The sequence below is a fragment of the Physella acuta genome, unplaced genomic scaffold (assembly GCF_028476545.2).
Source record: "Physella acuta isolate Inbredline_101_S28 unplaced genomic scaffold, ASM2847654v3 ptg000079l, whole genome shotgun sequence".
NCBI lineage: Eukaryota > Metazoa > Mollusca > Gastropoda > Physidae > Physella > Physella acuta.
Genome location: NW_026731599.1, coordinates 1,608,822 through 1,636,483, shown reverse-complemented (window position 1 = coordinate 1,636,483; position 27,662 = coordinate 1,608,822). Strand labels below are relative to the sequence as shown.

At 40.2% G+C, this 27,662-nt stretch overlaps 4 protein-coding genes across 9 annotated transcripts in view; 2 read left to right on the top strand and 2 right to left on the bottom strand.

The window, feature by feature from the left end:
* The window catches only part of LOC131955118 (serine/threonine-protein kinase ATR), a 57,116-nt gene extending 56,634 nt beyond the window's left edge, over positions 1–482 (top strand). For all 5 annotated transcript variants that reach the window (XM_059319120.1, XM_059319111.1, XM_059319097.1 and 2 more), the window contains one exon: positions 165–482. In XM_059319120.1, coding sequence (XP_059175103.1) covers positions 165–224 — 60 coding nt within the window. In that variant the 3' untranslated portion in view covers positions 225–482. The remainder of the gene's footprint in view (positions 1–164) is intronic.
* A 293-nt stretch (positions 483–775) lies between these two features.
* LOC131955744 (tubulin polyglutamylase complex subunit 2) lies at positions 776–7,489 on the bottom strand. Its single transcript, XM_059319985.1, has 9 exons — positions 7,162–7,489; positions 6,488–6,567; positions 5,884–5,971; positions 5,270–5,401; positions 4,927–5,025; positions 3,638–3,792; positions 2,404–2,537; positions 2,166–2,228; positions 776–889 (listed from the first exon to the last, which is right to left on the bottom strand). Exons 1-9 carry the CDS (start codon positions 7,223–7,225, stop codon positions 838–840), a joined length of 867 nt encoding a protein of 288 aa, XP_059175968.1. The 5' UTR covers positions 7,226–7,489; the 3' UTR covers positions 776–837.
* A 4,959-nt stretch (positions 7,490–12,448) lies between these two features.
* LOC131955537 (synaptotagmin-4) lies at positions 12,449–24,841 on the bottom strand. The gene is made up of 5 exons (XM_059319697.1): positions 24,611–24,841; positions 19,270–20,078; positions 16,649–16,772; positions 16,305–16,441; positions 12,449–14,495 (listed from the first exon to the last, which is right to left on the bottom strand). The coding sequence occupies exons 1-5, from the start codon at positions 24,645–24,647 to the stop codon at positions 14,325–14,327; spliced, it is 1,278 nt and encodes a 425-aa protein (XP_059175680.1). The 5' UTR covers positions 24,648–24,841; the 3' UTR covers positions 12,449–14,324.
* Positions 24,842–26,305: 1,464 nt separating this feature from the next.
* The window catches only part of LOC131955253 (putative elongator complex protein 1), a 52,172-nt gene continuing 50,815 nt past the window's right edge, over positions 26,306–27,662 (top strand). Inside the window, exon 1 of one of the 2 annotated variants that reach the window (XM_059319300.1) lies at positions 26,306–26,412. The gene's annotated coding sequence lies outside the window, so the exon portion shown is untranslated. Of the gene's footprint in view, positions 26,491–27,662 lie in introns of both variants that reach the window. The other variant, XM_059319291.1, reaches the window with a different exon arrangement.

Below are 27,662 nucleotides of genomic sequence, written 5' to 3'. Positions count from 1 at the left end.
GTAGCATCAATGTGCTAGTGATGTTACCTATGTTGTAGGTTAGGTCCCTAGCACCAATGTGCTAGTGATGTTACCTATGTTGTAGCACCAATGTGCTAGTGATGTTACCTATGTTGTAGCTATGGTAACCAAGGAGTAGTTACAAACTTTGTGTATTTTTCCAGGAGGCCACAGATGAAACCAATTTATGTGCTATGTACATTGGTTGGGCTGCTTTCATGTGATCCTGGCCTGCTGCAGGATGTTTACTTTGCCACATGACTTATGTGCTACAGGATGTGTACTTTGCCACATGACTTATGTGCTGCAGGATGTGTACTTTGCCACATGACTTATGTGCTGCAGGATGTGTACTTTGCCACATGACTTATGTGCTGCATATCTGTCATGAGCTTTGCTAGCTGATGTAAATGTTTTCTAATTCACTGAATTGTATGCCTTATTTTCATGTTATATTTTTTCAATGTAAATCAGAAAGGTTATTCAGCAAATTTGTGCATTGTTTTTTTTTTATTGTGCTGTGTCTAATTTTGTATGGACTTATGGTGTGCTGCTCTGGTTGACTTATGGTGTGCTGTTCTGGTTGACTGATGTTGTGTTGTGTTCTAAAAGAGTGATGGTGTGCTGAAATTTCAAGCTTTCATGTTTTATTGGGTGTTCTAGCTAGCTTTTCACTAAGAACACTATAAGATGTCTTGTGTATAGTCTATTTGATGTTGGTCTAGATGCAAGGCTTTTTGAAAGACAAAAAAAAAAAAGTCCAAAAGCATTTAGACATTGCAAAGTATACAATTTTCTTTAATGTAATGATATATTTGCTGCACAACTGCTGTTGCATTATCTCTGATTGGCAACTGGCCCCATGGTCTTTCCCAAAGATGTGGCCGATCTGAAAAATTAATCAGAACAACTGTTGGGTACCCAGTCAGAATGTTATAACACTAGTGTGTGTGTTGGGTACCCAGTCAGAATGTTATAACACTAGTGTGTGTTGGGTACCTAGTCAGAATGTTATAACACTAGTGTGTGTTGGGTACCTAGTCAGAATGTTATAACACTAGTGTGTGTTGGGTACCTAGTCAGAATGTTATAGCGCCAGTGTGTGTTGGGTACCCAGTCAGAATGTTATAACACTAGTGTGTTGGGTACCCAGTCAGAATGTTATAACACTAGTGTGTGTTGGGTACCTAGTAAGAATGTTATAACACTAGTGTGTGTTGGGTACCTAGTCAGAATGTTATAGCGCCAGTGTGTGTTGGGTACCCAGTCAGAATGTTATAACACTAGTGTGTTGGGTACCCAGTCAGAATGTTATAACACTAGTGTGTGTGTTGGGTACCCAGTCAGAATGTTATAACACTAGTGTGTTGGGTACCCAGTCAGAATGTTATAACACTAGTGTGTGTGTTGGGTACCCAGTCCAAATGTTATAGCACTAGTGTGTGTGTGTGTTGGGTACCCAGTCCAAATATTACTGCGCCAGTGTGTGTTGGGTACCCAGTCCAAATATTACTGCGCCAGTGTGTGTTGGGTACCCAGTCCAAATATTACTGCGCCAGTGTGTGTTGGGTACCTAGTCAGAATGTTATAGCGCCAGTGTGTGTTGGGTACCCAGTCAGAATGTTATAGCGCCAGTGTGTGTTGGGTACCCAGTCAGAATGTTATAGCGCCAGTGTGTGTTGGGTACCCAGTCAGAATGTTATAGCGCCAGTGTGTGTTGGGTACCCAGTCCAAATGTTATAGCGCCAGTGTGTGTTGGGTACCCAGTCAGAATGTTATAGCGCCAGTGTGTGTTGGGTACCCAGTCAGAATGTTATAGCGCCAGTGTGTGTTGGGTACCCAGTCCAAATGTTATAACACCAGTGTGTGTTGGGTACCCAGTCAGAATGTTATAACACTAGTGTGTGTTGGGTACCCAGTCCAAATGTTATAGCGCCAGTGTGTGTTGGGTACCCAGTCAGAATGTTATAGCGCCAGTGTGTGTTGGGTACCCAGTCCAAATGTTATAGCGCTAGTGTGTTGGGTACCCAGTCCAAATGTTATAGCGCCAGTGTGTGTTGGGTACCCAGTCAGAATGTTATAGCGCCAGTGTGTTGGGTACCCAGTCAGAATGCTAGTGTGTGTGTGTGTTGTGTACAACCTTGGAGGGTCTGTGATAAGATTACCTGGCTGAAGACACTGCTGGCTTTCTTTTGTTTCCCATGTTGCCAGGTGGAACTGCCGGCTTTCTGCAACACCAAATACATTTTACATTTAAGTTAGAAACTACATATGTTTAGGTCATAACCCCAACATCAAGAAATATTTAGGTCATAACCCCAACCTCTAAAAATAAAACAAATGACAGCATATGACTAGAGAAAAATATAGTTACTAAGTCTGGTGATGTAGATGTGAACCTACTTGCGTTCATTTTTCCCTTTGAAAATTTTGTTTAAATCTAGAGGTGAAGACGTAACAGTTTCATCAGCTGTGTGGTTGGTCTCACACTCAGTGTCCACTTCAAGTCGAACTGGAGCATACAGGTTAAACCATTGCTACAATATAGAGCATACAGGTTAAACCATTGCTACAATATAGAGCATACAGGTTAAACCATTGCTACAATATAGAGCATACAGGTTAAACCATTGCTACAATATAGAGCATACAGGTTAAACCATTGCTACAATATAGAGCATACAGGTTAAACCATTGCTACAATATAGAGCATACAGGTTAAACCATTGCTACAATATAGAGCATACAGGTTAAACCATTGCTACAATATAGAGCATACAGGTTAAACCATTGCTACAATATAGAGCATACAGGTTAAACCATTGCTACAATATAGAGCATACAGGTTAAACCATTGCTACAATATAGAGCATACAGGTTAAACCATTGCTACAATATAGAGCATACAGGTTAAACCATTGCTACAATATAGAGCATACAGGTTAAACCATTGCTACAATATAGAGCATACAGGTTAAACCATTGCTACAATATAGATCATACAGGTTAAACCATTGCTACAATATAGAGCATACAGGTTAAACCATTGCTACAATATAGAGCATACAGGTTAAACCATTGCTACAATATAGAGCATACAGGTTAAACCATTGCTACAATATAGAGCATACAGGTTAAACCATTGCTACAATATAGAGCATACAGGTTAAAACATTGCTACAATATAGAGCATACAGGTTAAACCATTGCTACAATATAGAGCATACAGGTTAAACCAGGGGTCGGCAACCTGCGGCTCGCGAGCCGCATGCGGCTCTTTTGATATCAGAATGCGGCTCTCCAGCTCTTTGCACAAATACTAATAATCTTAATAAAAATATAAAATATTTGAAATAAAAAAATGTTGGTGGCTCTTTAAAACCAGAGAAATTTTGAAAATTGTAACTTTTGGCTCTTTCGCTTCAAAAGGTTGCCGACCCCTGGGTTAAACCATTGCTACAATATAGAGCATACAGGTTAAACCATTGCTACAATATAGATCATACAGGTTAAACCATTGCTACAATATTAATAAGAGCATACAGCTTAAACCAGTCAAATGTAGATTTGTGGCTGAAACTTGGTGGTAGGAATGTAACTGGCATAAATAGAGTAAGAGGATTAAACCCGTGCCTACCTTGGCTGTTGGTGGCAGCCCAACATCTGTGAAAGCTAAGTGCCAATGTGGCAACCCTAGGTGCATTAGCATCAACCGGTAGTAGGCCTGGAAGCTATGACACAAATAGTGCCATTTTAAAGAGCGGTCCAAAAACCAATACTCTGTTTTAAAATCTAGAATGAATTATAGTTCAGGAAACTAATTTAAAAAATGTTAATGCTAAAAAAAAAATATCATACATAGGAAAGAATTTTTTTTTTAATTTTTATAAATAGAAAGTGGATTCAATCAGTTTTAGACAAATACTAATATCTATTGCTATAAGTTTGAGTTAATTTAAAAATAATAATCATTAAAAAAGTTTTTAAAAACCCACGTTTTCTGATTGAACTAAAAAGTAGAAAATAAATGCTATACATCACAATAATGCAAGCGATCACTCTACTATAAGCGATGAAAAACGTGGGGCGCCGAAGTAAAAGTTATATTACTATTGATTAGATAATACTATTGACTTTTATTAGGGAGCTTGTAGAGAGTCAACAGTATTAGAAACTGTAAGAAAATCACGGCGCCCCACGTTTTTCATCGCTTATAGTAGAGTGATCGCTTGCATTATTGTGATGTATAGCATTTATTTTCTACTTTTTAGTTCAATCAGAAAACGTGGGTTTTTTAATTAAAACTTTTTTAATGATTATTATTTTCTACTTTTTAGTCTTTGTATGTTTGTTTGCATTCAAATCTTGCTATCGATTTTATCTTTTCACTTTTTTTTTGGGTAAACGAAGACAACTCGTAAAAAGACAACTCGTAAAAAACACGTTGTGTGAATACGTTACGGACTAAAACACATAGATTTGAACCCGTGTCGAGTGGGTTAGCAATCGTGTGCCCAACCACTCGACCATATCTTCTCCCACATACTGGCCACCAGTTCTTACGTTCTGGTTGTTTGTAGACAAACAACGCGTGACAACTACTCAGTAGGCAAAAAGAGGGAGAGTATCGAACCTTCTTTTCATCAAATTACAGTTACTGGGTTATGTCCCTTTTTCCCCACGTTTTTATATTATTATATAGGGGTATAAAATGATCAATAAAATGTTTCCATGGATCAATTTAGTAATAATAACAGTTGAATATTCTATTGTCATCCAAAACAAAGCTTCCCTGAAAATTTCAGCGCGCTAGCTAACTGGGAAGTGCACGAAATTTTGATCGCAAGATTTGATTGGAAAAACAAACAAACAAACAAACAAACAGAGGCGAAAACAAGTTAAAGAAAACGTGGGAAAAAAATATACCATGTTCAGAAGTTGTGTAGACTAGACAGGCCTTGCCATAGCCTTCACATGAATCTAACTGGAAGATTTTGTTTTTAGTAAAACTAGGAACTCTTTTACCTATTGGAATAAAAATATTGTATTATCTCACTTTTCTCTAACCAGTTGTATCATTATCTCACTTATCTCTTACCAGTTGTATCATCATCTCACTTATCACTTACCAGTTGTATCATCTCACTTATCTCTTACCATTTGTATCATCTCACTTATCACTTACCAGTTGTATCATCTCACTTATCACTTACCAGTTGTATCATCTCACTTATAACTTACCAGTTGTATCATCTCACTCATCACTTACCAGTTGTATCATCATCCCATTCCAGATCCCAGAGGGAGGGCTGACTAGGAGTTCCCTCAATGGAGTTGATATGTACAGGCACCATCTGCCCAATGGAACATATGCTCATGTTCCCAACTGGAATTGTTAGGCCTGTAGATTTGAAATCTTGTTGATATGCTCTCCAGGTATTCTCAACAGACCATATCGTTACCACCCCCCCACCAGTCTGGTGAGCTGTGGTTCATGTCGAATGTTTACAATCGTAGGGCCAGGTCAAATTAGTGACGGCTATTAGGGGCAGATAATTTAGTTTTTACTAAGGGGAGGTAATAACAAGTTCTTTTTTATATTTTCATTGACATCTGTAAACTGCCGTCACGGACGGCTGCTTTCACTTAGGGAGGGGGGAGGGGAGGAGTTGTGGAAAGTGAGGGTGTGGATAATCATCCTTCACGAGCTACAAATTCACAAATTATGAATTACTAAATAATAGAAAATAAAACAACTACATATCGGCGTATGCTACGTTGCGAGTCAGCTTGTGTTAAATAAATGAAAATATTCAATTTTTTAAACATCTCATGATATCTCCCCCCCCCCCCCCCCCCCACATGTTTGGCTTAAATACTTACTTTCAATTTTTACTGACCAAGTTAAGTGGAAGCCATTGTTTGTGAGGAAAAAATTCTTGAGATCTTCTGGCAGCAACAGAGAATTCTTCTGATGAACAAAATAAGTACACTAGTGATGTTGTCTGAACAGGATGAAGTATAATGATGATGTTGTTGGTCTAAACAAGTTTAAGTGTAAACAATATGTTGGTATGGTTTTGTATGGGTTGATATACATTCTGCTATGTAATAGTTTTTCTTTGGTTTAATTTGTTTATTTTTATTTTATATTCAGTATTTAAAGTTTTATTGTTTTTCAATGAAGGGCTATATTGTCTTTTACTATTTATCAGGGTTTTCATTGATTTAATTTAATATCTCTTGCTATGGTTTACATAATTGGGATTTTCAACACAAATGTCAGGGTTACGAAGACAAATACTGATAGGCTACAGGCATTCGTAAACAAATGCTTACGACATATACTTAAAATAAGATGGCCAGACAAAATATTAAACATTGACCTGTGGCAAATTTTAAAGCAACAGCCAATAGAGAAAGATATTAAGGCCCGTATTAAGGCCCACATGAGAACCACTGATTACAAAGAAACAGCCAGCCCTACCTGTTCCCACATGAGAACCACTGAGCGCTCAGCTGGAGGTCTGACATCATGATTTATTTGACAAATGCCATTTCTTTTCTCTAACAGCAAACAAAAAAAAATCAATTAAAACAACAGTACCAGAGACTAATTCGTCCAGCAGTTAAATCACCCACATACAATAAAATACTAATACTACAAGAAGCACAACTTCATCTTTAATATCTCTATGTTTAATAAGATCCCAATTCCCCCCCCCCCTCGTCATTTATCCCTATCCCCACCAATAGAGCCTTACCATACTTAATTTGGTGCCTTCGTTTTTTTTAAATTTGGGTAGATCGAGATCTAGATAGATTTTAAATGGCATGGTCAATACTGTTTTGCTAACCATTTTTGAATTGCTAACTATTTTTAAGTGTTTTTTACTAATAATCTATAGTAATTATTGCTGCTACTAATTATTGTTCTAGTCATTTTTTTCTATATTACTAATTGTTTTTACTAGATCTAGGCCAAGAATAAATGTCGCAAATCTTCTGCAAGTTTAATTTCTGTAGGCCTATTTCATTTGTTTAAAAATAAAAATCAGCACCAGACTTAATTGCTAAATATTCTATAGGCCTAGATCTATATACTGTCTAGTACTATATATCTACTAGTAGTACTGTACGGTGTACGTACTGGTGACTCACCGAGATAATTGATAATATTTAGTGTCGTTTGGTCCAGATGACTTCGTGAAGCAATTCCTTCCATTCAGAATTGCAGCTACTGTGATTTTTTGTTTCAAATAAATATTTCCGTACAGATCTAAGCCTACTAGACTAGAATTATGGCACAAATGAGAAGGAATCTTAAAACACTAACTAATCTGACGCCATCTTGTATCGTGGGAAGCCAAAGCCTGCAGTTTAAAAAATCAATGCGATGGTAATTTCCATGTAGATCACATTATAATATAAACCGGGAGTGATCTCCCCTACATTATCTCGAATATTCTTATGGGGGAAGACTCCGGTAATAAAATACTTAAAAAAAACTTTGTAAAAAACCACGTTTTTCTTGTGGACTAAAAAGTAGAAAATAACTATTTACATACATTTGATGACAAAAAACGTGGGTAGGTTCCCCATCCAATTTCCCGACCCATCTGCCCGACCCACGTTTTTTGTCATCAAATGTATGTAAATAGTTATTTTCTACTTTTTAGTCCACAAGAAAAACGTGGTTTTTTTTAAAGTTTTTTTAAGTATTTTATTTTCTCCTTTTTAGTCCGTTGCTACACATGAAAAACGTGTTTTTAAAAAAAGTTTTTTATATAGTTTATTTTCTACTTTATCTAATGACTTGATTAAGTATGAATTGACTAAGTGTTTATAAATACACGGACTAAAAAAATCTTGAGCGACCAGGATTCGAACCTGGGTTGTCGCGGCCACAACGCGAAGTACTAATAACTATACGATCACGGCCAGCGCGCTCACATCGATTGGGGCCGAAGTAACTGTGTCAACAGGCCTCCAGTCTTGTCGGTATCTTTAGAAATCATGTCCTCAATTTTATGGTCCTTGGGGCGTAATTAAATTAAGCTAATTACGGTCTCTAATTGCTAGTTTTTATGATTGCATCTGAAATTGTTAGGCGAAAGTAGCCTGTATGCCAAATTTCAGATCTCTAGAGCAATCAGAAGTGGGCTAATTTTCGATGTCAATTTTAACAACAAACACATCCACAAACGCGAAGCTGAGTTAAGAAAAAAAAATACTTAAAAAAAACTTTTTTAAAAACCACGTTTTTCTTGTGGACTAAAAAGTAGAAAATAAATTTTCATACATTTGATGACAAAAAACGTGGGTACGTTCACCATCAAATTTCCCGACCCATCTGCCCGACCCACGTTTTTTGTCATCAAATGTATGAAAATTTATTTTCTACTTTTTAGTCCACAAGAAAAACGTGGTTTTTAAAAAAGTTTTTTTAAAGTATTTTATTTTCTCCTTTTTAGTCCGTTGCTACACATGAAAAACGTTGTTTTTAAAAAAGTTTTTTATATAGTTTATTTGCTACTATATCTAATGACTTGATTAAGTATGACTTGACTAAGTGTTTATAAATACACGGACTAAAAATCTTGAGCGACCAGGATTCGAACCTGGGTTGTCGCGGCCACAACGCGAAGTACTAACCACTATACGATCACGGCCAGCGCGCTCACATCGATTGGGGCCGAAGTAACTGTGCCAATAGGCCTCCAGTCTTGTCGGTATCTTTAGAAATCATGTCCTCAATTTTATGGTCCTTGGGGCGTAATTAAATTAAGCTAATTACGGTCTCTAATTGCTAGTTTTTATGATTGCATCTGAAATTGTTAGGCGAAAGTAGCCTACATGCCAAATTTCAGATCTATTGAGCAATCAGAAGTGGGCTAATTTTCGATGTCAATTTTAACAACAAACAAACAAATCCACAAACGCGAAACTGAGTTAAGAATAAAATACTTAAAAAAAACTTCTTAAAAAACCACGTTTTTCTTGTGGACTAAAAAGTAGAAAATAACTATTTACATACATTTGATGACAAAAAACGTGGGTCGGGCAGATGGGTCGGGAAATTTGATGGTGAACGTACCCACGTTTTTTGTCATCAAATGTATGTAAATAGTTATTTTCTACTTTTTAGTCCACAAGAAAAACGTGGTTTTTTAAGAAGTTTTTTTTAAGTATTTTATTTTCTCCTTTTTAGTCCGTTGCTACACATGAAACACGTGGTTTTTAAAAAAGTGTTTATAAATACACGGACTAAAAAAAAATCTTGAGCGACCAGGATTCGAACCTGGGTTGTCGCGGCCACAACGCGAAGTACTAACCACTATACGATCACGGCCAGCGCGCTCACATCTATTGGGGCCGAAGTAACTGTATCAATAGGCCTCTAGTCTTGTCGGTATCTTTAGAAATCATGTCCTCAATTTTATGGTCCTTGGGGCGTAATTAAATTAAGCTAATTACGGTCACTAATTGCTAGTTTTTATGATTGCATCTGAAATTGTTAGGCGAAAGTAGCATGCATGCCAAATTTCAGGTCTCTAGAGCAATCAGAAGTGGGCTAATTTTCGATGTCAATTTTAACAACAAACATCCAAACAACCAAACAAACAAACGCGAAGCTGAGTTAAGAAAAACGTGTTAAAAACGTGTTAAATAAAATACTTTAAAAAAACTTTTTAAAAAACCACGTTTTTCTTGTGGACTAAAAAGTAGAAAATAACTATTTACATACATTTGATGACAAAAAACGTGGGTACGTTCACCATCAAATTTCCCGACCCATCTGCCCGACCCACGTTTTTTGTCATCAAATGTATGTAAATAGTTATTTTCTACTTTTTAGTCCACAAGAAAAACGTGGTTTTTTAAAAAGTTTTTTTAAGTATTTTATTTTCTCCTTTTTAGTCCGTTGCTACACATGAAAAACGTGGTTTTTAAAAAAGTTTTTTATATAGTTTATTTTCTACTTTATCTAATGACTTGATTAAGTATGAATTGACTAAGTGTTTATAAATACACGGACTAAAAAAATCTTGAGCGACCAGGATTCGAACCTGGGTTGTCGCGGCCACAACGCGAAGTACTAATAACTATACGATCACGGCCAGCGCGCTCACATCGATTGGGGCCGAAGTAACTGTGTCAACAGGCCTCCAGTCTTGTCGGTATCTTTAGAAATCATGTCCTCAATTTTATGGTCCTTGGGGCGTAATTAAATTAAGCTAATTACGGTCTCTAATTGCTAGTTTTTATGATTGCATCTGAAATTGTTAGGCGAAAGTAGCCTGTATGCCAAATTTCAGATCTCTAGAGCAATCAGAAGTGGGCTAATTTTCGATGTCAATTTTAACAACAAACACACAAACGCGAAGCTGAGTTAATAAAAACGTGTTAAAAAAACCTTTTTTAATACTCGTTAGAAAACAGTTATTTTTTTACAGCTTTAGTAAGATACATCCGCATATGCATTTCCACTAAAAAAAAATTTGAAAAAATCTTGGTAACTATGACAACGGCGGCCATCTTGAAAAATTAACCCATTCGTAGGTTTTCCACCATTCACAAAATATTACATTTTAAGCCCAATAAACAATCAATTCATAATCTTCTTCCATTATTTGGGGCAATCAGCTAAAAATTTTAAGTGCATATCTTCAAACTAATTTTTTATGAATTTTCAAAATTTGTGTCCGTTCAAAACAAGACAATTAGGAGAAAGTAATTATACTATATAGAGTATATACACAACAGGACATTGTGTAGGACTAGATCAAGTAGTAGGTAGTACGCCGAGATCTATACACACTAGGTGACTATATTTGGGCGACTAATCTATTAGGCCTAATGGCTTTTAAACAGTGGCGTCTGTATCGTCTCATGGGGGGGGGGGTCAATTTTTTTCGGCATTATATATATATATATATATATATATACTTTTTGAGTTGATTTAACTCTATTTCCCCGCCCCCCTCGTGAACCCCACGGTAATTGCTTTAAACTGTTCTCAGATAATTCTAACGATTTTTATCTATATTCGGTTATAAATTCAACTGGATGATTGCATGTTTTCTTTATCATTAGCAGGTTTACGTCATGTTGTCACCCCCCGCCCTTTACCTGTGTTGGGATTTGTCCACTTTGCTCTTAAAAGACTATTTAATTCACTCTAATTAATCATTTAATTAAGTGAAATTTTAAAAAATTTCTGTTTATATATATTTTGCATTGGTATCACCTCCCTAAATGTTGTCACCCGGTGCGGTCCGCACCCCCCCCCCCCCCCCCACCTCGCTACGCCTCTGGCGAGGTTAATTGTGGCTGGAGTATCACAAGTTTTGTTGTGACTGTTTAATGAATGTTTTCATATTTAAATCATAAAAGCCTATTTTATTTCATTTTAATAACAATGAAATATCTTTCCGTAAAATAGCTTAGGACAACATTAGCAAATAGAACAGTTTTAGCAGCCAGCAGCAGGCTGTTTTACGGCAGACGTTCTTTCGAACACGCCCCCTTTTAGTTCTCCGTCATTTGGCTGCATTAAAATTTAAACTCTTGTGGAAAAAAACCCACGAGATTTTTTAAAGAGCATGTTCAGTTCGTAGATGTCGGCCTTCATGCCGTATAGAAGTATGCCTACATGTCGTATAGAAGTATGCCTACATGTCGTATAGAAGTATGCCTACATGCCTATAGAAGTATGCCGTATAGAAGTATGCCTACATGCCGTATAGAAGTATGCCTACATGCCGTATAGAAGTATGCCTACATGCCGTATAGAAGTATGCCTACATGCCGTATAGAAGTATGCCTACATGCCGTATAGAAGTATGCCTACATGCCGTATAGAAGTATGCCTACATGCCGTATAGAAGTATGCCTACATGCCGTATAGAAGTATGCCTATTTTTAAAAAAATTGTTTACCTACAAGCTATTTGCTGTCCTTACCCCCCCCCCCCCCTTCCACCCATTTACTTCATTACTTACTATGATTTACAATCAGTTTATCGGGTCTAGGACATTACCCCCCCCCCCCCCCCCTTGTTAATGATTCTCCTGGGGAATTACCCCCTCCTCAAGTTCAAGAATCATGACTAATTCCAACTCTATACCTATATATTACCATAACCCTAAACTTAATTAAGAAAAAAACTAAACCTAAGATGAGCATTCACCTCAGTCTAAAACTTAAGTCTAACCCTGATGCATGCCTAGCCCAAACTGTACCTTAGGCTTTGACGGGGGAGGGGGGGGTAATGCCCCGTTCCCCAGCTTATCATTGTAATGTAAATAGAGTCAATAAATGATAATCAAAATGGTCAGTTTTACATGCAGCCATTTATTATGAATGGACACTGTACTTCTAAACACAGAGACAAAAACAAAAGACATGTTCAGATGCAGCAAAAAAATTACAAGAATAAAACAAATCAATTTCACTAGCTTTAATCTTCAATATTTTCCCCAACTAATGTGTTCAGAAAATGTCTCCTTTTAAAAGCCCCAGTAAGCGGCTGTTTTCACTAGACCTGTAAGTAGTGTAAGCCGACATATGTTTGTTTCCAATTTTGAGCTCTGTTTAAATAGTTTAGAGCCAGCTTTTTTGGTGCAAAATGTAAAACAAAAAATGCCTAAGATACGAAACCAATTTTCTCTTCAACTAACAATATCGCCTTTTTAAAGTGTTTTATTTCAAAGGATCGTGTCAAAGATATGTAAAAACTGAGGTCTAACAACTCCACAGTAACTACAAGACATCACAATACAACAGCGTTTAGTAACAGGTCAAACAGGCCGAAATGTTGGCTCAGTAACATTTTTAGATAAGAGCTCCAGTGGTTGCAACTGCAGGCCTACTCAAATAAATATGATTGTAGATCGACATCATACAGATCTAATATATAGGCTATATATATGCCTTATATATATATATATATATATATATATATATATATATATATATATATATATATAAACTTTTCCCCCCTTTACTTGATACCAACATGCCTTTTATTTGGTTCCAGATGGCTTATCAGTTTGATCCCCATTTTGTTTGACATCAGATGTAAGAAACTGACCAGATTTAGGATACATGTTTGGTAGTGTACAGCCATAATTAAGATTTTTCGAGATTTAAAATGATATGGCACAATGAATTATAATAATCATATCGACACATCACAAAACGTAGACCATGTATCGACGACAAAATGTATTACGTCTTAAATAAAAAAAAATTAAAAACCTTAATAAACAGCAATAGTCCAAACTAAAATACCAGCTTTTTAGGGTAGCCTACTGATTTATTTGTTTATTGAGTTTTATCGCAAAATCTATCAAGTGAGGCCTATTCCAAAGACACAACTAGAATTTTTTTCAGCATCAACTAAATTTAGCTACCAAAAATATATGCAGACTCAACATCTCTTATACCGCCATCAACAGCCTGAAACAACAACAGCTTCTGATTGTCTAGACCAAATTAGTTAACGCCTTCTAATTTATGGGACAATAACGTTAGGTGTGAGGTGGAGATTGTGTTGTATGGCGAAATTGATTCCTCTCAAAAGTTTAAGGTGAGATCTAGGATTTTATAATTATGTTCCGTGCTTGACGATTTGGAATTGAAATGGTTACAAATGGATTCCTTTTTTCAACTAAAAATAAAAGAGAAATAAAAAAAAATCAATATTGTTCTGTCGACATAGACATGTCCTTGGCTGATGGCCGCTTCCTGCAGCCTCTGCGGGGATCAGAGATGGCACGAGTCAAGAACATGTCCATTGTCAGGCCAGTTTGATCAATCATCTACTCGATGGGATAGATCTACCCATCTAGACTCGATGGATAGATCTACCCATCTAGACTCGATGGATAGATCTACCCATCTTGACTAATGGGATAGATCTACCAATCTAGACTCGATGGATAGATCTACCCATCTAGACTCGATGGATAGATCTACCCATCTAGACTCGATGGATAGATATACCCATCTTGACTAATGGGATAGATCTACCAATCTAGACTCGATGAGATAGATCTACCCATCTAGACTCGATGGATAGATCTACCCATCTAGACTCGATGGGATAGATCTACCAATCTCTACTCAATGGGATAGATCTACCCATCTCTAGTTAGTGGGATAGATCTACCAATCTCTACTCAATGGGATAGATCTACACCTTGTAGACTACTGAGATTGTTCTTCCAAGATTAACCATGCTGGCCTGAACTGATCGCCAAAAAATGAAAACAACGATTGATATGGTGGAGCTGCAGTCGCCGGCCAGTCACGTGGGATTAGTCTTGGAGTTTGTGCCACTCGGCTATCTGCTTCCGGGGGCAGTTGATGACCTCAGTCCAGTGCGTGGCTTCCTGTCCTTCACATTTGGAGCCGATCTCCAGACGACCAACGACCTCATTTTTGGTCATGCGATCCCAGTCCAGGACCAGCAGTTCCAGAGAAATATTCTGTCAATTAGAGGAACATAGGTCAGTGCCAGCCTCACACAGTTCAAACAGAAATGTAATTCACAACACACACAAACCTTCAACTAACGGCTAGACACCAGACACACAAATGTAATCTTTAACTAACGGCTAGACAACAGACACACAAATAAATGAAATCTTCAACTAACGGCTAGACAACAGACACAAACAAATGAAATCTTCAACTAACGGCTAGACAACAGACACACACACAAATGTAATCTTCAACTAACGGCTAGACACAGACACACAAACAAATGAAATCTTCAACTAACGGCTAGACAACACACACACAAATGAAATCTTCAACTAACGGCTAGACAACACACACACAAACAAATGAAATCTTCAACTAACGGCTAGACAACACACACACAAACAAATGAAATCTTCAACTAACGGCTAGACAACACACACACAAACAAATGAAATCTTCAACTAACGGCTAGACAACAGACACACAAACAAATGAAATCTTCAACTAACGGCTAGACACCAGACACAAACAAATGAAATCTTCAACTAACGGCTAGACAACACACACACAAATGTAATCTTCAACTAACGGCTAGACAACAGACACACAAATAAATGAAATCTTCAACTAACGGCTAGACAACAGACACACAAATGTAATCTTCAACTAACGGCTAGACAACAGACACACAAATAAATGAAATCTTCAACTAACGGCTAGACAACAGACACACAAATAAATGAAATCTTCAACTAACGGCTAGACAACACACACACAAATGTAATCTTCAACTAACGGCTAGACCAGGGGTCGGCAACCTGCGGCTCGCGAGCCGCATGCGGCTCTTTTGATATCAAGATGCGGCTCTCCAGCTCTTTGAACAAATACTAATAATCTTGATAAAAAAATAAAATATTTAAAATTAAAAAAAATGTTAGTGGCTCTTTAAAACCAGGGAAATTTTGAAAATTGTAACTTTTGGCTCTTCAGCTTCAAAGGTTGCCGACCCCTGGGCTAGACAACAGACACACAAACAAATGTAATCTTCAACTAACGGCTAGACAACAGACACAAACAAATGAAATCTTCAACTAACGTCTAGACAACACACACACAAATGTAATCTTCAACTAACGGCTAGACAACAGACACAAACAAATGAAATCTTCAACTAACGTCTAGACAACACACACACAAATGTAATCTTCAACTAACGGCTAGACAACACACACACAAACAAATGAAATCTTCAACTAACGGCTAGACAACAGACACACACAAATGTAATCTTCAACTAACGGCTAGACAACAGACACAAACAAATGAAATCTTCAACTAACGGCTAGACAACAGACACACAAACAAATGAAATCTTCAACTAACGGCTAGACACCAGACACACACACAAATGTAATCTTCAACTAACGGCTAGACACAGACACACAAACAAATGAAATCTTCAACTAACGGCTAGACAACAGACACAAACAAATGAAATCTTCAACTAACGGCTAGACAACAGACACACAAATAAATGAAATCTTCAACTAACGGCTAGACAACACACACACAAATGAAATCTTCAACTAACGGCTAGACAACACACACACAAACAAATGAAATCTTCAACTAACGGCTAGACACAGACACACAAATAAATGAAATCTTCAACTAACGGCTAGACAACAGACACAAACAAATGAAATCTTCAACTAACGGCTAGACAACAGACACACAAATAAATGTAACCTTCAACTAACGGCTAGACAACACACACACACAAATGCCATCTGCAACTTTCAGCTAGTCACCTGCAGCCCTTCGTTATACGGAACGTCGAAGAGAAAAGATTCGTTGAACACAGGGTTCAGGGTTCGCTTCTTCACGTGCGTCTTCTTCTTGGCGATCCGTTGGCCATTATACAGCAGGTAGATCTTGACATAGGGATCTAGACACAAGTGATACTTTGTCATACATTATACAGCAGGCAGATCTTGACATAGGGATCTAGACACAAGTGATACTTTGTCAAACATTATACAGCAGGCAGATCTTGACATAGGGATCTAGACACAGCTGATACTATACAGACTTACTACCTCACATTTACCCAGTGGCGTCGCTAGGTTGGGTGTCACCCGGTGTGGAACCTCACCTGACAGTCCAGTGATGTCCATCTTGGGTAAGTTCCTGGCCTTGAGGACAACAACCCCCAGTCTGTTGGCAGCCGGCTGGTAGCACAGGGAGACCAGGAGCTCGCCGCGTCCCTGGTTACGGAACTGAAACAAATAACAGTAGTCTGACATCCCACACTGATGTAACAGTAGCCTGACATCCCACACAGTAGCCTGACATCCCACACAGTGGCCTGACATCCCACACAGTAGCTTGACATCCCACACAGTAGCTTGACATCCCACACAGTAGCCTGACATCCCACACAGTAGCCTGACATCCCACACAGTGGCCTGACATCCCACACAGTAGCCTGTCATCCCACACAGTAGCCTGTCATCCCACACAGTGGCCTGACATCCCACACAGTGGCCAGACATCCCACACAGTGGCCTGACATCCCACACAGTGGCCTGACATCCCACACAGTAGCCTGACATCCCACATTGATGTAACAGTAGCCTGACATCCCACACAGTAGCCTGACATCCCACACAGTGGCCAGACATCCCACACAGTGGCCTGACATCCCACACAGTAGCCTGTCATCCCACACAGTGGCCTGACATCCCACACAGTAGCCTGACATCCCACACAGTGGCCTGACATCCCACACTGATGTAACAGTAGCCTGTCATCCCACACAGTAGCCTGACATCCCACACAGTGGCCTGACATCCCACACTGATGTAACAGTAGCCTGTCATCCCACACAGTGGCCTGACATCCCACACAGTAGCCTGACATCCCACACAGTAGCCTGACATCCCACACAGTGGCCTGACATCCCACACTGATGTAACAGTAGCCTGTCATCCCACATTGATGTAACAGTAGCCTGACATCCCACACTGATGTAACAGTAGCCTGTCATCCCACACAGTAGCCTGACATCCCACACAGTGGCCTGACATCCCACACAGTAGTCTGACATCCCACACTGATGTAACAGTAGCCTGACATCCCACACAGTAGCCTGACATCCCACACAGTAGCCTGACATCCCACACAGTAGCCTGACATCCCACACAGTGGCCTGACATCCCACACAGTAGCTTGACATCCCACACAGTAGCTTGACATCCCACACAGTAGCCTGACATCCCACACAGTAGCCTGACATCCCACACAGTAGCCTGACATCCCACACAGTAGCCTGTCATCCCACACAGTAGCCTGTCATCCCACACAGTGGCCTGACATCCCACACAGTGGCCAGACATCCCACACAGTGGCCTGTCATCCCACACAGTAGCCTGACATCCCACACAGTAGCCTGACATCCCACACAGTGGCCAGACATCCCACACAGTGGCCTGTCATCCCACACAGTAGCCTGTCATCCCACACAGTAGCCTGACATCCCACACAGTAGCCTGACATCCCACACAGTGGCCTGACATCCCACACAGTAGCCTGACATCCCACACAGTAGTCTGACATCCCACACTGATGTAACAGTAGCCTGACATCCCACACAGTGGCCTGTCATCCCACACAGTGGCCTGTCATCCCACACAGTAGCCTGACATCCCACACAGTAGCCTGACATCCCACACAGTAGCCTGACATCCCACACAGTGGCCTGACATCCCACACAGTAGCTTGACATCCCACACAGTAGCTTGACATCCCACACAGTAGCCTGACATCCCACACAGTAGCCTGACATCCCACACAGTAGCCTGTCATCCCACACAGTGGCCTGACATCCCACACAGTGGCCTGACATCCCACACAGTGGCCAGACATCCCACACAGTGGCCTGACATCCCACACAGTGGCCTGACATCCCACACTGATGTAACAGTAGCCTGACATCCCACACTGATGTAACAGTAGCCTGTCATCCCACACAGTAGCCTGACATCCCACACTGATGTAACAGTAGCCTGTCATCCCACACAGTGGCCTGACATCCCACACTGATGTAACAGTAGCCTGTCATCCCACACAGTGGCCTGACATCCCACACAGTGGCCTGACATCCCACACAGTGGCCTGACATCCCACACAGTGGCCTGACATCCCACACTGATGTAACAGTAGCCTGTCATCCCACACAGTAGCCTGTCATCCCACACAGTGGCCTGACATCCCACACAGTGGCCTGACATCCCACACAGTAGCCTGACATCCCACACAGTGGCCTGACATCCCACACTGATGTAACAGTGGCCTGACATCCCACACAGTAGCCTGTCATCCCACACAGTAGCATGACATCCCACACAGTGGCCTGTCATCCCACACAGTTGCCTGACATCCCACACAGTGGCCTGACATCCCACACAGTGGCCAGACATCCCACACTGATGTAACTGTAGCCTGATATTACATTTTAATAGGAATTTGCAGGGGTTCCATTACCTCCCTTTTGATGGTGCAGTAAATGCATGACTTAGCTACACATTGTAGATTTGAGGTGGTAGGTTTATTGGTTACCTTGAGGTGGTAGGTTTATTGGTTACCTTGAGGTGGTAGGTTTATTGCTTACCTTGAGGTGGTAGGTTTATTGCTTACCTTGAGGTGGTAGGTTTATTGCTTACCTTGAGGTGGTAGGTTTATTGCTTACCTTGAGGTGGTAGGTTTATTGCTTACCTTGAGATGTCGCGGGGTGATGTCCCTTGTGATGGACTGCTCCTTTGTCTCGACATCCGTCTCAGACAGGGGGTAAATGACCTCTCCGATGATCTCGTCTCGCGAGAACCGGTCGAAGCTGAGGACGACGAAGTGGAGCGTGGTGTTGGCGATCTGGTTGCTGGTCACGCCGTAGAAGGTGAACGTCTCGTCGTAGCACGGGGAGAGGGTCTTGCGCAGGACCCGGGTCTTACACTTGTGCTTCTTCTCCGGCAGCAGCTGCAGCTTGACGTAGGGGTCGCATCCCCCGAGGCTGGGGTCCCTGGGCGGCAGGTCGTCGGCTTTCACAATGCTGACGATGAGGGCGCACTTCTGTTGGTCGTGGTCCACAGAGAAGGTCAAGTTGCCCAGCTTGGTCGGGCGGTCAGGGGAGAGGACGTTACGCTCTCTCTGCACTTCTTCTTTCTCAGGGGTGGCTCCGTCTTTTTCGTTCTCTAAGCACATCTCAGCTTTGACGCAATGGGGCTGATCGGCGGGGTGACCGGTGGAGAAACCCATCATTGGGATCCGATCCAGACCCGCCTCGCCCCCCGGCGGAGTGATGGGACTGGTGCCCTTGGACTTCATCACTTTGGTGCTCGTGCGGACGTTCATGTTTTTCTTGAAACTGCCGGAGTTGCTTTCTTGGAGCCCCTTCTTGATAGCCGACGACAGGCGATTCTGGGCATTTTGCATGACGCGTCGACGATAACATTTGTAGGCCACTGCCGTCATGGCGGCCAGGAAAACAAAGCAGCCAAAAGCTATGCCGGAAATGGCTACAGCCGAAACTGGGGAGAAATTTTAAATGTTGGGAGAGGGCAGCACCAATATAGTGTCAATTGTAGTCTAGGTGTGTGGGCTTGGTCAGTTAGGGTGTGGGCTTGGTCAGTTAGGGTGTGGGCTTGGTGTGTGAAGGTGTGGGCTTGGTCTGTGAGGGTGTGGGCTTGGTGTGTGAAGGTGTGGGCTTGGTCTGTGAGGGTGTGGGCTTGGTGTGTGAAGGTGTGGGCTTGGTCTGTGAGGGTGTGGGCTTGGTGTGTGAAGGTGTGGGCTTAGTGTGTGAAGGTGTGGGCTTGGTGTGTGAAGGTGTGGGCTTGGTGTGTGAAGGTGTGGGCTTGGTGTGTGGGTTTCTAATGTTGTTGATACGAAGACAGTCTGATGTGGGAGTCTTAGACCCGGGGTAAAGACGCTCATTAGTTAGGTTGGGCTCGACGACAAACTAAGACACAAGACACATGAAATAAAGGCTCGACGACAAACTGAGACACTAGACAAATGAAATAAAGGCTCGACGACAAACTAAGACACTAGACAAATGAAATAAAGGCTCGACGACAAACTAAGACACTAGACACATGAAATAAAGGCTCGACGACAAACTAAGACACTAGACACATGAAATAAAGGCTCGACGACAAACTGAGACACTAGACAAATGAAATAAAGGCTCGACGACAAACTAAGACACTAGACAAATGAAATAAAGGCTCGACGACAAACTAAGACACAAGACGAATGAAATAAAGGCTCGACGACAAACTAAGACACTAGACAAATGAAATAAAGGCTCGACGACAAACTAAGACACTAGACACATGAAATAAAGGCTTGACACAAATTGTTATCGGCTTAAGTCACTGATCGATTTCAGTTGATGCGTCAATGCTAATCATTGATTGATTTCCTCCCGATAGCCGAGAATAACAGCTTTCTCTACTTGCCACCTGTCTAACTTCACCTGTCTAACTTCACCTGTCTAACTTCACCTGTCTAACTTCACATGTCTAACTTCAACTGTCTAACTTCACATGTCACCTGTCTAACTTCACCTGTCTAACTTCACCTGTCTAACTTCACCTGTCTAACTTCACCTGTCTAACTTCAACTGTCTAACTTCACCTGTCTAACTTCACCTGTCACCTGTCTAACTTCACCTGTCTAACTTCACCTGTCTAACTTCACCTGTCTAACTTCACATGTCTAACTTCAACTGTCTAACTTCACATGTCACCTGTCTAACTTCACCTGTCTAACTTCACCTGTCTAACTTCACCTGTCTAACTTCACCTGTCTAACTTCACCTGTCTAACTTCACCTGTCTGACTTCACCTGTCTAACTTCACCTGTCTAACTTCACCTGTCTAACTTCACCTGTCTAACTTCATATGTCTGACTTCACCTGTCTAACTTCATATGTCTAACTTCACCTGTCTAACTTCACCTGTCTAACTTCACATGTCTAACTTCAACTGTCTAACTTCACATGTCACCTGTCTAACTTCACCTGTCTAACTTCACCTGTCTAACTTCACCTGTCTAACTTCACCTGTCTAACTTCACCTGTCTAACTTCACCTGTCTGACTTCACCTGTCTAACTTCACCTGTCTAACTTCACCTGTCTAACTTCACATGTCTAACTTCACCTGTCTAACTTCACCTGTCACCTGTCTAACTTCACCTGTCTAACTTCAACGGTCTAACTTCACCTGTCAAACTTCACCTGTCTAACTTCACCTGTCTAACTTCACATGTCTAACTTCACATGTCTAACTTCAACTCTCTAACTTCACATGTCACCTGTCTGACTTCACCTGTCTAACTTCACCTGTCTAACTTCACCTGTCAAACTTCACCTGTCTAACTTCACCTGTCTAACTTCACCTGTCTAACTTCACATGTCTAACTTCACCTGTCTAACTTCAACTGTCTAACTTCACATGTCACCTGTCTAACTTCACCTGTCTAACTTCACATGTCTGACTTCACCTGTCTAACTTCACATGTCTGACTTCACCTGTCTAACTTCACCTGTCTAGCTTCACCTGTCTAACTTCACATGTCTAACTTCACTTGTCTGACTTCACCTGTCTAACTTCACCTGTCTGACTTCACCTGTCTAACTTCACCTGTCTAACTTCACCTGTCTAACTTCACCTGTCACCTGTCTAACTGCACCTGTCTAACTTCAACGGTCTAACTTCACCTGTCAAACTTCACCTGTCTAACTTCACCTGTCTAACTTCACATGTCTAACTTCACCTGTCACCTGTCTAACTTCACCTGTCTAACTTCACATGTCTAACTTCAACTGTCTAACTTCACCTGTCACCTGTCTAACTTCACCTGTCTGACTTCACCTGTCTAACTTCACCTGTCTAACTTCACCTGTCTAACTTCACCTGTCACCTGTCTAACTTCACCTGTCTGACTTCACCTGTCTAACTTCACCTGTCTAACTTCACCTGTCTAACTTCAACTGTCTAACTTCACCTGTCTAACTTCAACTGTCTAACTTCACCTGTCTAACTTCACCTGTCTGACTTCACCTGTCTAACTTCACCTGTCTAACTTCACCTGTCTAACTTCACCTGTCTAACTTCACCTGTCTAACTTCAACTGTCTAACTTCACATGTCACCTGTCTAACTTCACCTGTCTAACTTCACATGTCTAACTTCACCTGTCTAACTTCACCTGTATAACGTCACCTTTCACCTGTCTAACTTCACCTGTCTAACTTCACCTGTCACCTGTCTAACTTCACCTGTCTAACTTCACCTGTCTAAATTCACCTGTCTAACTTCACATGTCTAACTTCACCTGTCTAACTTCACCTGTCTAATTTCACCTGTCTGACTTCACCTGTCTAACTTCACCTGTCTAACTTCACCTGTCTAGCTTCACATGTCCAACTTCACCTGTCTAACATCACCTGTCACCTGTCTAACTTCACCTGTCTAACTTCACCTGTCTAACTTCACCTGTCAAACTTCACCTGTCTAACTTCACCTGTCTAACTTCACATGTCTGACTTCACCTGTCTAACTTCACACGTCTGACTTCACCTGTCTAACTTCACCTGTCTAACTTCACCTGTCAAACTTCACCTGTCTAACTTCACCTGTCTAACTTCACCTGTCTAACTTCACCTGTTTAAATTCACCTGTCTAACTTCACATGTCTAACTTCACCTGTCTAACTTCACTAATTTTCTAATAAGCACAACACAAACAATATAAGATAATCACAACACAAATAATATAAGATAATCACAACACAAACAATATAAGATAAACACTACACAAACAATATAAGATAATCACAACACAAACAATATAAGATAATCACAACACAAACAATATAAGATAATCACAACACAAACAATATAAGATAATCACAACACAAACAATATAAGATAAACAAAACATTGTGTGTTGACGCTGTGTTGTGTGTTGTGTGTTGACGCTGTGTTGTGTTGACTGTTGTTGTATGTGTTGTGTGTTGACGCTGTGTGTTGTTGTGTGTTGACGCTGTTTTGTCTGTTGACGCTGCGTGTGTTGTGTGTTGACGCTGTGTTGTGTGTTGTTGTCAGTTGTTGTATGTTGACGCTGTGTTGTGTGTTAACGCTGTGTTGTGTGTTGACGCTGTGTTGTGACGTGTTGTGTGTTGACGCTGTGTTGTGTGTTGACGCTGTGTTGTGTGTTGACGCTGTGTGTTGTTGTGTGTTGACGCTGTGTTGTGTGTTGTGTGTTGACGCTGTGTTGTGTGTTGACGCTGTGTTGTGTGTTGACGCTGTGTTGTGACGCTGTGTTGTGTGTTGACGCTGTGTTGTGTGTTGACGCTGTGTTGTGTGTTGACGCTGTGTTGTGTGTTGACGCTGTGTTGTGTGTTGACGCTGTGTTGTGTGTTGACGCTGTGTTTTGACGCTGTGTTGTGTGTTGACGCTGTGTTGTGTGTTGACGCTGTGTTGTGTGTTGACGCTGTGTTGTGTGATGTGTGTTGACGCTGTGTTGTGTGTTGACGCTGTGTTGTGTGTTGACGCTGTGTTGTGTGTTGACGCTGTGTTGTGTGATGTGTGTTGACGCTGTGTTGTGTGTTGTGTGTTGACGCTGTGTTGTGTGTTGACGCTGTGTTGTGTGTTGACGCTGTGTTGTGACGCTGTGTTGTGTGTTGACGCTGTGTTGTGTGTTGACGCTGTGTTGTGACGCTGTGTTGTGTGTTGACGCTGTGTTGTGTGTTGACGCTGTGTTGTGTGTTGACGCTGTGTTTTGACGCTGTGTTGTGTGTTGACGCTGTGTTGTGTGTTGACGCTGTGTTGTGTGTTGACGCTGTGTTGTGTGTTGACGCTGTGTTGTGTGTTGACGCTGTGTTGTGTGTTGACGCTGTGTTGTGTGTTGACGCTGTGTTGTGTGGTTACGCTGTGTTGTGTGTTGACGCTCTGTGTTGTGTGTTGACTCTGTGTAACAGGATTTGTTAGGGAGAGGACGATGCTGGCTACCAGTAAATACACGCGCCATCTTGGATGTATTGAAGAAATACTTACGATGAACAGAATGCGAAATGTGGCCAGACGACACCATCTTTGAGTGTGATCCTAGTTATTGGAGAATAAAATTTGAATGCGGCGGCTCGTTGGACAGGTGACAGCTTAAAAGTCCCTACTACATCTTGATGTTTGTCTCATTTTTACCTTCAGCTAAAATGGCCACCTAGTTTTCTCAATGGCGTCAGGCAGGGATTTTCATTTGTATGCGTGACGTCATGAAAGCCAGGCACAGTCTCTGGCACCAATCGATGGGAGCAGTGTTGGGAATATCGACTGGTTGTCACGTGGTGCCAGCCTAGTGAGGGCCTACACGGGCCAAAGTTTTTAGGGCCGTCAGTTGAGTGAGGGCCTGTAGGGGCCAAAGTGTTTAGGGCCGTCAGTTGAGTGAGGGCCTGCACGGGCCAAAGTTTTTAGGGCCGTCAGTTGAGTGAGGGCCTGCACGGGCCAAAGTTTTTAGAGCCGTCAGTTGAGTGAGGGCCTGTAAGTTTGGACCATTCCCTATAACATGTGTGCGCAAATACACCATAGGTTTTATTCAACATAGAGTACAGCAACTGGCCGGCGCCAGGTTATTTAACACCCTAGGCAAAACGTATTAAAACGCCCCCCCCCCCCTGCATTTTTTGTCTAGTCCCCATATATATATATATATATATATATATATACATATATATATATTGTTCCAAGTCATGGAAGTTGAAAAAGGGGGGGGGGGGGGTATAAATCGTCAAAACGTGACGTCATTTATGGATGAACCCCAAGAGAAGGCGGAAAGCAGAATGTAATAGCAAATCACAATGCCTTTGAAGTATATAAATAGCATATAGATCTAGTAATTTGAAAAATAAACACCATATATTTATTTACGCAAGATAATAGAATTATCAATATATAAATCTAATTTTCTTTGCAAAATGTTTGTACCTTTTTCTGTGAATTAGTTTGGTGACTTTATCTAAAAAAAACATGATCTTTTCCACACCAATCAATCTGGGTTTAGAAAGCTTCTACTTTTTACATAGCTTTAATAAAAATGAATAAGAACTGGCTCAAAAATATTACAAAAAACCGATATTATAGCAATCTGTTCGTCGGTTCAAAAAATTCATCACTTACACCCTACAGCCTATACACATATGGTAAAATGTGTCAGTCATGTCGTAAATAGGTGCCCCTTGACCAGTCGTTAAATTTATACACTATACACGCCGAACGCAAGATAGGCCCCTACGGTAACCAACAGTTAGTATTGACGCTAACCACAAGATAGACGCTTCTATTTCAATTTTTTAAGTTTAGTTATGGTCACTAACTGTTCTTGCTAGTTTTAATTAATTTTTATTTCCAGAAAAATGCGCCACTGTACTTAAAATTATTGTTTTAATTAATTTTTATTTTCTGAAAGCGCATTAGTCCTTAAAAAAGGGGATCGGCAGCTCCCTAATGCTCCACACCTAGATACGCCACTGCTATTCCTTACTTCTATGCTAATTAACTATTAGATCTAGTACTACTGAGTACTGAAATATGTCTTTACTATTTAATTGCTTTTTTTTTATTAAACTGCTATAACGGCCAGTGTGAAAAAAAAACACCTCAATGTCTAGTGTTATTGGAGTTTTAAAATAAAGTTTATTAGGCCTAATATTAACCTAGATCTATTATTTTTTAAAGAGAGAGGCATTTTACAGTAAAATCAAACAAACGTGGACTATGGGGAAATTCACAAAATCAATTATTGCCCCGAGTAAACAACAATTGCTCTGTTGGCTAGTCTAGTCTACTTTCACTTGTATCAGGTAACCGTAGATGGTAGATGGCAACGTGAACTCGTATTTTAGATCTAGATCTAGTCTAGTATATTTTCATTATTTTGTGTGAGTTATAATCTAGATCTCTTTGTAATTAGTCTAGCTAGATCTATCTTTAAATATAGAATCTAATCACCCATTCTAGACCAATGGAGGCGAGCGAGTTGACGAAAACGTCACTCATCATGATGATTAATATTGTAATAATTAAATTAATAATTAATAAAATTATGATCATCTTGTTGACAATTGACATCGAATAAAAACGTGCTTTTTTAGATTTAGCAAACAAAGCGACCGTAAAAATGATAAAAAATAAAAACTTAAGCCTAAATTTAATTAAGAAATTTTATATTTTTAGAATCAATGTTATAAAAGACAAAGTTGCAAATTTCTATTTATTTTCATCAAGCCTTAGTTTAAAGAGGCCTAACCGAATAAGGCGAATATCAATATCAAATGACATATAGACTCTCTAGATCTAGGCCTAATATATAATATTACACTACCTACTACAGGATGTTTCACTTAACACTTTCGTAAGCCAATGTTGATTGGCTGTACAGGAACTCCGTGATAGATAACTATTTGTTTACAAAGTTTTTAAATAACAATGCAAATTTAAACCCCATGACCTAGTTTTCCTTTTTTTCGCTTACAATGTGTACAATAAAATTTATGGCAGCCTATCGAATAGCAGGATGCTATTGTTTATGTCACCATTACACATGAAAACCAAATTGTTTTTGCTTTATTTAAAAATTTTATTTAGTTACAGAAAATATTAAAAGCATAAAAAATATATCCAATCTTTTAAGTCAGAATAAAACCAGATAGACAGGATTTTATAACCCCTATTTGTAACTACGCTGCGCATGATTTTAAAATTATTTAATGGGCCTCTCAAATACTTTCTTGCTCGCGTCCATTAAACTAATGGTAATCAATCATTTTAGTGATTAGGTGCGTAAAAAATCGGCCGAGGCTAGTATTAGTAATGTGTGAAAAAGTTGCCTCATTGTTAAGGCTTCAATAGAAGTATATTGGTATCAAATATTGGTAAATATTAGCGTATTTTATTCCCCATTTCACGTTCACCTCCAGTTGAGCGTATTTTATTATAAACTCAACCGAAAAGCACAAAAACTTTAGGAAAACACTAGGATTATTTCTTTCTGCATGTTTTAGTTTTAGATAGGCTGTTCGGTTCACGACTTCCGTGTTTGTTTATTTATATT